General features: G+C 34.7%; 2 protein-coding genes and 1 long non-coding RNA gene across 4 annotated transcripts; 2 read left to right on the plus strand and 1 right to left on the minus strand.

Annotated features, from left to right (window-relative positions):
• The first annotated feature begins 2638 nt into the window (after positions 1-2638).
• On the plus strand, positions 2639-4745 carry LOC111370246 (G-type lectin S-receptor-like serine/threonine-protein kinase CES101). Of its 2 annotated transcripts, XM_022992012.1 has the most exons (4): positions 2639-2977; positions 3061-3161; positions 3845-4315; positions 4391-4745. In XM_022992012.1, the coding sequence occupies exons 1-3, from the start codon at positions 2644-2646 to the stop codon at positions 3863-3865; spliced, it is 456 nt and encodes a 151-aa protein (XP_022847780.1). In that variant the 5' UTR covers positions 2639-2643; the 3' UTR covers positions 3866-4315; positions 4391-4745. The 2 variants fall into 2 exon arrangements, with proteins under 2 accessions (XP_022847780.1, XP_022847725.1); XM_022991957.1 differs by lacking the exons at positions 3845-4315; positions 4391-4745 and having other exon boundaries at positions 3061-3713.
• A 1056-nt stretch (positions 4746-5801) lies between these two features.
• Positions 5802-7687, plus strand: LOC111370481. The gene is made up of 4 exons (XR_002698427.1): positions 5802-5957; positions 6078-6133; positions 7171-7212; positions 7439-7687. It is a non-coding gene; the product is annotated as an uncharacterized LOC111370481 (long non-coding RNA).
• A 280-nt stretch (positions 7688-7967) lies between these two features.
• On the minus strand, positions 7968-11024 carry LOC111370395. Its single transcript, XM_022992119.1, has 2 exons — positions 10658-11024; positions 7968-8554 (listed from the first exon to the last, which is right to left on the minus strand). The coding sequence occupies exons 1-2, from the start codon at positions 10895-10897 to the stop codon at positions 8372-8374; spliced, it is 423 nt and encodes a 140-aa protein (XP_022847887.1). The 5' UTR covers positions 10898-11024; the 3' UTR covers positions 7968-8371.
• Between the last annotated feature and the right edge of the window lie 55 nt (positions 11025-11079).

Here is an 11079-nt window from a genome sequence, read left to right on the forward strand (position 1 = left end):
CAACTATAACTAGTATATTTAGATATGTTGAAGATTCAAAATTTCACATTTGAAGGTTGGTGACCCATAATTGCCCAACGTAAAAGGTTCAAGAACTTAACCCTAATTCAAATATAATGTAATTTGTTAATTTAATGGTGTCTTTGCTAGGTCATAGATTTTCATTAAATACACGTTCAAATTTACATCATCATTCGATTTTCCTCGAATTTTTTAATTTATAATGATGTAATTAAATTTTTTTTAAGGCTTTGGCACATATAATTCTAGAAGATGAAAAACTAATTGATAAAATATTTTGGATAAGTGCGAGAAGAATACTGTGAGGATTATGCCTGTACATAAAAATGATACATGAGGAATAACATCAAATGATATGGAGGGATAATATTGGATGAAAAATTTGATTGTATTTTAAACTGACACGTGACATTATGTACTCCATCATGTAAACATTGATGTACATGTAGCAAGATATTAAATGTGAACTTGCATATAATGTAACTTTTATCTTGTTAATAGCCACCTTGTTTAACCAAACACGGCACGTAGAGCTCTCAATAACCAATACGGTTTACTTTAATCCAGAGATAGATATAGGGGGGCTGGACTGGGCTGTAGCCCCCCCAGGTCCAAGAATTTTTTTTAAGGTATTTTTTATTTTTTTGGGTAAAAAATCAGTTTTTTATGTGTAAAAATTTTTTTTTCCATGTAGTAGCCCAGTTTGAAATTTTGTAGCCCGGTCGTGGATCCAATCCTGAATCCGTCCCTGCTTTAGTCAATATAACACAATGTCGAGCGATTAATTTTAACTTGCTATAGCAACCTCATTGTTAAACAGTTTTGCAAAGCAAAGGTGCATTACAAAGTACGAAACGAGTACTTCAAATCAAAATAAAGAACATTCATAAGGTTCCAGAATTCTAATCCGAAATCGACTTGTGATTAGTTTGTGTTAAAACTTTGGGCTGCCTCACTATTATTCTTGGCCAGATGGGTCATATGCAGTTGGGCCTGATGTTTAAATTTGGTTAAAATTGCATCCTTATAAAATCGTGTTTTCTGGGTTTTGCACTTTTGCTTCCATTTGAAGGGTTGAAATCTGTCATCAACGCGGCTGTTTTATGACCCTTGGATCGTGACTTTTTGGCTGGACAGATATATACTTGGTCTCGCCTTTTCTTATTCACTTGGTGTGAAACTTTTGAGTTTCTTGGTTCTTTTGTCTCTTGAGTAAATCTGTAATTAGTTCTTTGTGAGTGCAGTCTCTTTCTTCGTGAGTTTCTGAGTGCTTTGTGCAATCATTGAGATTGTGAGGTTTTTTTATTATGGCGTTGTATAATAGAGAGGCAACAAAGGACTTGAAGAAATCGAAACATTTGTACTGATTTTTTGTTGATATTAGTGGATCTAGAGTATAATCTTGTGGTAGATGCTCAACCGGTGAGTAAGTCGAAAGACTAAACATCCGGCCCTATTCTAGAACAAAATCATATCGTTTGTCTTGTGTTCTTTTAAATTTCTGCAAACTTATTTGTTGTTCAAACAAATCGATCCTTCTAAGATAAGTGGTTTTGAATCACAGTTTGGTTGGATTTTTGCTGCATGAGTCCATTTCAATTCTTTGGAAATAGTAATTTTGGAACCACAAACTGTATTGTGCGTTTATCTCCTGGTCATACCAATATTTTATGAGAATAAAAATGTTTTCCACCGCCTTGAACACTAAATTTGATGAATTTGTATTTTGCTTCAATTTTTAGACTTCATCCATTGCCTATTGTCTGTACATATAGTCTTTACATGAGCAAGTACTAGTATCTTGTATCAAAATGCAAAAATATCAGTTCATGCAATTGAAACAAAAATCTTCCTTGCGATTTTTCTATTATACTTCTTTGTGAATCCTACAATCTACGCAGAAACATATAGAGAGACAATTTTACAGGGACAGCAGCCACTCAGAGATTGGGAGTCCCTCAGTTCAGAAAGTAAGTTCTTGTCTTTGTGGTTCTTCGGAGTTCGGCCTCGGCACCTCAAAGAACCGATATTTAGGCATATTTTGTGGCGATGATATGCAGGCGGCGTGGATAGCGAACCGCAATAGTCCAATTGCTAATGCATCGGGGAGCCTTATGATCGACACATGGCAATCTGAAGTTGACTTCCACGGAAGGCAATATTACGAGCGTTATGGATTCAGCCCCGGCTACCAGTATTAATGCAAGCGCTACTCTGCTGGATGATGGCAATTTTTTACAGAGGGAAATGAATTCGAAGAGTTCTATAAACCGACTCTTGTGGCAAAGCTTTGATTACCACCCTACAGACACGCTTTTACTTGGAATGAAAGTCGGTATCAATTTCAAAACAGGGCAAAGGTGGTCTCTCATATCTTGGATAAGTGGCGAAGTACCAGCCGCAGGATCATTTACCATTGTTGGAGACCCAAATGTCCCAAAACAGTTGATAATGTGATAGCAGGCGAATGTTCAATGGGAAAGTAGGCTTTGGAGAGAAGGACGTTTCATCAATTCTCACCAATTATCTTATGAAAATTTTGTCAACTTATTCTACGTTTCAAATGAGAACAAAAAGTACATGATTTATTCAGTAGATAAGAACGTCTCCCACACAGGCATCATGATGGGAAGTGGATTAGAATCATTTGGGGATTGTTCTCTCCCAGGGAAGCCACATATAGGATGTGTGGAGAAGACATTGCCCGAGTGCAGGAAGGCTAATTTTGGATTCAATAATAAGATAGGTAGCATAGGTGGTGATAGTTACAGATTTGGCAACAACTACAACATGAGCCTCACTGAATGTGAGGACAAGTGCATGCACAATTATTCATTTGTCGCTTATGCCTCAATCACCAAAAATGGAACTGGTTGTGAAATTTGGACCAAGATAATGAGTTTCTACACGTCTGGTCCTGTGACAGATAGGGAGATTTACTTGCTTATGGGAAAAGGTTAGTCGTGTCTCACTACTAATCCGGAAATGCTAATTTAAGCTCTATATTTGCTAGAATATAATGCTTTTCTCTTGATACAGAAAGTAATTGGTGGAAATGGTTTATTACTGCACTAGGTGGGACAATCTTAATGACATTCAGCATCATATGCTATTGTGTATATAGAAACTCAGAGCAAAAGGTGAGCACTTGTACCAAGTTTGAAACTGGATTGTGATGATTGCATGAACCATTTAGAAATATAATTATCTGCACGAATATTCCATTTGTGTTTGTTCACAAGGGATGGAGAAAGTGAAAAAACAAACATTGCTAGATGGTATGGAAGACACAATAACTCCTTTTGAAAAATACAGCAAATCAGGTGATAAAATAGACGAGAAGATAAGCCAACTCAACTTTTACAGCCTTGAGAGCATTTCCATGGCTACAAACAATTTCTTCACCGCAAATAAGCTCGGAGAGGGGGGCTTTGGGCCAGTTCATAAGGTTTGTTTTTAGCCAAACGATTCCTTAAGGTTAAGGAAACCTAAATTTAGATATTAAAGATTAGCCATTTTTTTCGGGGAACATTACCTGGTGGACGAAAGATAGCTCTAAAAAGACTTTCAAGAAGCTCGGGACAAGGAGTGACAGAGTTCAAAAATGAGATACTGCGGATAGCCAAACTTCAACATACTAATCTTGTTAGGCTTTTAGGATGCTGCATTCAACGTCAAGAAAAGATTTTAGTGTATGATGGCTTAGATTTTATTTTTCCTCTCTGGTAGGTTTATTCTTATAGCTAGACTTGACTATTTATTTATGATCTCTCTTCAGTCACAAAATAATATAATCGATAGCACGTTTCATTTTTTTGAGCAGATCCTAGCAGAAGAAAATTGATAAATTGGACCAAGCACAAGAACATTATCGGAGTCACTCAAGGACTACTTCACCTTCACAAGTGCTCAAGGTTGAAGGTGATTTATCGAGATTTGAAACCCAGCAACATCTTGCTTGATCACGACTTGAATCCAAAAATATCAGATTTTGGATTGGCAAGAATACCTGGGGTGCAACAATCTGAAGCAAACACCAATAGACTCGTTGGAAAGTAGTAAGTAAACAATACTGTAATAAATTGGAAAATGTCAATAATATTCAAATATCACTTAACAATTTGATCTATCGCTTCAGTGATTATATGGCTCCTCAGTATGCCGTAGAAGGCATTTTGTCAATGACGATAGACATTCAATTTTGGAGTTTTACTGCTTGAAATTGTGAGTGGCAAAAAAATTTACAGCTGCTATCACTCAAAAGTCAGAACTCCCACTCAACCTAATAGGATTTGTGAGTCTCTATTTACCGAATCCTAAAATATCTTTTTACTTTTTTTTTTTTCAAAACAATTTTCTGTCTTCATAGGCATTGGATTCAACCCTGGATAAGTCGAGTCCTAAAGATGAAATCACAAGATGTATTAATGTTGGTTTGCTGTGCGTTCAAGATCATGCTCGAGATAGACCCTCCATGACAAAAGTGCCTCTGTGCTTACAAATGACGCTGTGCAATTGCCAGCACCAAAACAACCAGCATTCTTCATCAATAGCGGCTCACGAGGAGCCAAAGCAAGCATCACCATTGAAAAGAATTGCAAGAATGAAATGTCAATTTTAGTGATGAAAGCTAGATAAGAGTTAAGTTTATTTTATTTTGCTAAAATTCTACTAGATATGAGTTTTATGAGCGTGAAACTAAATAGACAACAGCGGATTGTACAAGTGTGCTTTCTATTTACAATATCTACGTTCACAAAAATCTTATGACTGCTCATTTCTTGAAAAGTAGAATTTTAGCAAAATAAAATAAAACTTAAGCTTAGGATAAGTCAATTGCACGCACTGGTTTGGTCTACTAATTTTATTAATTCGGGCACATAATAGTCCTTGTTCATATAAACGACTTATCGCAGCTCGTAAATCATATTAGCCACGAGGTATATTATCACAAGCAAATTTTAGGGTTCAATCGATATAAGGAATTTTTCCATGATAAATTGGTCTCTCCTCATTTCCCGCTTCTTCAAGGATTTTGGAGAAGTAAGACGAAACGAAATGAAAATTATTAAATTTAGCTCATGTATGTTGTAGACTTTTAATCTTGATAAATATTTAAGTCAAATTAATTAATTAATTAATTTTAGCTACATATTTGATTAGATTCACAATTTTTTAACAATACATTTCAGTAATTTTTATCAAAATTTATTAAAAATTTGATTTTTAAATTTACCAATCTGGAGTTAATAACATAAATGATAAAAGTAGATAAATGGCTTAGATTTTATACGTGGGTAAAACGAAAATATTTATATATTTTTATATATTTTTCTTTGATTAAATATATTCACACTACAATTTTTAATAAGTGGACTACATTTTAATTGTACGAAAAGTTTATAACCTTTACACATTATCATATTTATGTTTCAAAATTTTTATGGCATTTTTATTCTTAAATTATCATGAATTGTACTTGATTATAGTTTTTCTTTTTTCAATTTTTTTTAAGATAAAATAAAAAGACTTATTCGCCCATTTTATTTTTAAATAAGCAAAACATATAATAATGTAAAAATGTGATTAAATATTTGATTCTCATTATAAAACACGTTAACAATATTTTTTTTGAATGAAAATATGGTTAAGAAAAAGATTGTTTGATTAATAAAATGTTAAAATAAGAATTTGATAAAAAAAAAAAAAGAAAAAAAGTTAAAAATGCAATGTGATAATAATTAAAGATATTTAAAAAATATGGTTGGTTGTCCTTTCTATTTTCAATTTTGTCGGGCGCTTGCTCTCTATATATTTGGGAGTTACCAAACTGTACCGCAATTGGGCTAGGGTAACCTTTTCATTGTTCAAGCGATTTCGTGATCACAGCGAAGCGAAACCCTAACCCTAGATTTCAGACATGTCTTCAAAGCAAGGTACCGTGATCTTTTGAAATTATTGGATTTGCTAGGGTTGCTTTTGTTTTTCTTTTCAATCTTGTGAAAATAGGTGAAAAGTTCGTTGATTTTGTGTTTTACACTTCGGAATATGAACAGGTGGGAAAGCGAAGCCTTTGAAGGCGCCAAAGAGTGAGAAGAAAGAGTACGACGAGGTATGGGTTTACCGCAATGAATATTGAATTCGGATCACGTGTTCGGTCGCATATGAAATTTTTTTGTCGATTAATTAATTTGAACACATAGTCATCATCTGTTAGGGAAAATAACGATATTTGGGTTCTGTGAATTCTGATTTATTGTTTCTTAATCTATCTTTTTTTCTTTTTCTTGTTTTTGTATAATAATAGGATTTGTCTTCTTGATAATGGATATTTTCTTTAGCCTCGAGCTTACTTAAGCTGATATTATCTTATTTATTTTGAGTCTCAGTGGCTACCCAATATGTGGTTTTTGGTTTTGAATTAAATAAATAATTAACATCAGAATCGAACATGAAATTCCAAACATCTTAAACATCAAGGCAACCAATAAGCTTCGAGGTTTGGAAGGCTCTCTATGAGCAGCAACTCAAGAAAATGCATCTTTCCCTCCCGCTTAGTTTCTGATTTGGGTCGGTTTATTTCTTTTAAAATTCTAAAGTTGGTCTAATCACAGATTGAGTGTGGTCAACACTCTTTTTGGGTTCATTGCTTATTTGTTACATCAACTAGAAAATTTAAATCACCTAAAGTTATGAAAAAATAGATAGATACAGCACATCGTTGGGAGGTACTTCCCAAGGAAATGTGTCTAGGTTCATGGAATAAGACTAGAAAGCTTTACATTGATTTTCAACCTGCCACAACTCTCTTGTATTGCATGTGTAGTTTTAGGGAACCATGCTTATATGTAGCCATATTGTTGAATTGCATAACCTAATTTGTTATCATTGTCATATTGGTAGAGTTTGTTATTACGACTTCTATTGTTTGTTAGATTTTTAATGCTTCTAACTTGTTAACTATGATTCCACTTTGTCCACCACAACTTTTGAAAAATAAAAAGAACAAAAACTAATAGCATTTGTTTGTTGTAATCTTACATTCTTTGCCGAAAAATTCTTGTGGATTGGTGTGGCATCCTGGTGCTTAAGTTTCTTATCTATATTACTTCAATCCTCATTATTTGAAACATGTTGGCGGTTTTGTAGAATGACAAGGCTTTTATCCAGAAGAAGAAGGAAGAGGAGAAGGTAGAATTTATTTCTGATCTAGCTCATTTTTGGCCCCCATTATTCCACATTATAATGAGAGGAATAGTAATTTTTTAGAGAACATTAGGTTAAAAAAGAAGGAAAAGTTTTTTTGATTTACTTGTAATATTATTTTATTGAAAAATTGTATCGTAGTTATATATTTTGATTTTATCCCCATACTTCTGTTATTTATATCTATTGTGATTGTGTGTTGGTTTGATAGGCTCTGAAGGAGCTTAAATCGAAGGCTCAAAAGGGAGCACTTGGAGGTGCAGGGCTAAAGAAAAGTGGAAAGAAATGAAAATTTATGAAGAACTACTAGCCCTTTGTTGTCATTGTAATGCGATCTTTCTATTTGGTTTAAATCAATTCAGCACTACGTTCTTGCTTAGATTAACTATCGAGCAACTTCTTATGAAGTTTGTGTAAAACTATTTGTTTGGGCCAATAAACGTGCGTGGTTTTGTATATCTGAGAGGCTTTGATCCTGCTCTTTTGTGGGTTGTCTTAGTTTTCATGCTTCAGTTTCAATTTGTTTTGCCTGAATTAGCATAGATTTTAAGGAGGACAAGGGGTCGCTTAATTAGCAATTTTAAAAAATGTCGACGTTTTCATCCCTCTTTTTCTGCAAAATAGAAAGATATATTGCTCGAAAACAGAGGTATCAGGTTTATTGACATGGAAAACACAATGTGCAGGAGTAACGTTATATAAACTTAAAATTTGTTGTCAGTGCTCTACTTCATCGAAACTAGAATTCTAATGCAACTGTATATTTGGAATTTCATAATCGGGACGTCTAAAAATGGGATTCATCGAGGCATCAAAACTCATGTCCATGACCATCAAAGGTTATGTATATGACAGGGTAAGAGATGCTGTAAATTTAAAAAGAAAAAAGAAAAGGGGGAAGTCGGAAAATATTGACTAATTCTTAGGTAACTTTAAAAGACAAGGATGTGAACAAAGGTAATTTCGACTACAAAACAGAGAGAGACCCTGTAAAAAGAGAGTTTTCTATTATCTCATAATCTCCTTTTCAAGCTTATTAATACCATTGTGGTATGTTGCCCACGTAGATAAGCTGCAGGTAATAAGCTCTGTAGGATGTCGCAAGAAATCCTCCTTGGCTTCTTCAAACCGCTACCAATTGACATTATTGATCGGGCTTGTCAGGGTCTTGCTTTTCAGGATCTTCCTCCTCTTCCTCTTTCTTTTCTTCTTCCTCCTCATCTTCTTCTGGAGGGTCAGCTGGCATTGGTGGTGGTAATGGAGTTTTCATTGGGCTGAATTGGGGGAATACGTCAGGCCTCCGTCCAGGCTTCGGCCTATCCCACTCCTGTTACAATAGTGTTGAAACGGAACTTTTTAATGAGCATAACAATATTTGTTTAAACACAGTAGGAAGGGATTGACAATACAGGGTTAATTATCTTTAACATGAAAATATTAACTGAAAAGAAGGGGAAAGATTGATGAATCAATTGTACCTGTATGCAATTAACGAGGTTCAACTCTTACCTTGACTCAACCTATCCAAAGCCTGAAACTAACCCTCTATTTGCAAGGGTCAAAATATTTGTGAACTTCAGAATTTTTTAACATTTATTTCTCATGGCTGTACAAGGTAAATACACCAAAACTTTTAAAAGAGTAATACAGTAATATACAGAAGGTTGTAAGGGAACCATTAAAATCACTTACTGGTATAGTGATGAAAATATAATGATGTAAACCTTGTTACCACAAACCCAGGGGTAATCTTAATACCCTGCTCAAGATTCTAGCAGCCATGGAAAGTGTTTATAAACGGTTTAAATTATAATAGATAGAAATGAGTGAATAAGTGGGTAGTACTAGTAGGTCCCTTGAAATGTACGGTTAAAAGTGGCTTGAGTATTTATAAACATCTCATAAACATGAGCAAAACATAGACTACGTAATGTCAGATATATGTTTGCAAAAAATGATTGTAAAATCTGTTAAATTATCATATTGAGAACCCAAGACATTAGCATGAGAATGAGGAAATTTTAGGGTCCTATATCCACCTTATCATGCTGGTAAACAAAGCTAAAAACCATGCCAATATGATAGGTTTCCCCCATTGTAAGTAACGATTTTAAGTTTATCAAACTACAGATTACCGCGTTATTCAATAAATTCTTTATCAAAATAAACCGACCACGTATCTCAAAATTCACATTACGAAAAATAGGAGCATTAAAAGCATTTTTTTTTTTTTTTTTTAATGTATATGTTAGATAATTTGACATCTGATTTGCAAGTATCAAGTAGAATTGAGTGCTTTCCCATGAGTCTTACAGAGAGCAACAGAGAAAGAACAGCATTCACAAAGAAATAAATATAGCCAGAGATATATGGGATATTGGGAGGAAACAGCAGACAGAGGAAAAGTATGACATAATCCATCTTAAGAACTAAGCTAATTACACCTTCATGCAATTCTCACCATGTAAAAGGAGGATTTTCTTCTGATCAAAGACACAGCAAAGATATGGAAGCTTAATTGCCTAAATGTTACAGGACCAACCTTGAGTATCCCCAATTAGTTATTGACAAATACAGACACAACCCATCCTGGATCACTCTAGTGGACCCAAAATGTGGTGTGTGCCGGTTATGGATGTCAGTTAAGTGCTAGACCCACCATGAAGGCTAACTATGATTCAACAAAATTTAGGAGTAAAATGGACTATACTGATCCCAAACGCATACATTTGATATAAAACCTTTTAATCACTTCATATTCCAAACATATAAACTCCCATTTATCATCGTAGCAGCTGTTTTTTGACCATATCTCATTTCATAGGTAATACTCAAAACTTCACGGCATGGCCAACAACATAATGAGATTTCCCAAGTCATCTGAAGCAGTAAAAGTTGTAACACAGAGATATAAGGAACACTTCAATTGCATTGCAACCCTACAACTGCGGCACCAAGTGCTGCTTGTCCACCATAATTAATGCTCCAACTTAAGATTATATCTTCTTTATAAAATTTGTGGAACTGTTGATTTCTTATACTTCCGCTCTAGACTATCCAAATTGTTTGAATTGAAATGTTAACACCAAAGTTATTTCTTATGCTTTTCTCAATGTACAAGCTTAATAAGAAATATTTTTCTTTCGAGATGTCATGATTATGTAAACAATTCACAGCAAGCACACTCTCACTATCGTTTCAGTGAATTTGATTTTTTTTCTAAATTACTGTATTCAATTCTTCTACAGTTTTTGATTTCTAAATTTTTCTGTTTTTCCTCACCTTTTCATCGATCACAAAGAAAAGTTGTATCAATAGATAATTTAAATCAGCAATTCAATAAAAGCAGAAGTCTGAAAAACTTAAAAAAAACAGTATAGTGTTTGATGAAGCAAGTTCAGAAAAGACGAAAGGAGGCGGCGGGACTTACAATTGGGAAATCAAGAGGGGATCGACGAGTCATCTTCTCTTCATCAGGTGCCATACGCACAGTCCATGACCTCCGCCGTCCATGTGTCGAAATCCGAGCGCGAGTGCTTCTGAGAGGCAGCAACAGAACCTTTGAATAAGACGCCGTCGATGGCATCCCAGTTGCGGATGAGGTTGAAGGAGAGGGACGCAGAAGAAACGTCGTTTTAGGAGTCGAAGATATTGAGAGCTGCAACGCCATTAAGGGCGGCGCGTGGAGTTGCGTGCAGTTGGTTTATCTGAATTTGAGCTTCCGCCAGTCCCCACCACCAAATCTACCCTTCGCACCAACCGCGTCTCTAATTTAAGGCTTTGTTTGAGCCACGTTCCTTGAGAAAAAAAATATTTCATTCGTCTCAATTATACAGATTTATTTTATTATTC

The sequence above is a fragment of the Olea europaea genome, chromosome 1, assembly GCF_002742605.1.
Source record: "Olea europaea var. sylvestris chromosome 1, O_europaea_v1, whole genome shotgun sequence".
Taxonomy (NCBI): domain Eukaryota; kingdom Viridiplantae; phylum Streptophyta; class Magnoliopsida; order Lamiales; family Oleaceae; genus Olea; species Olea europaea.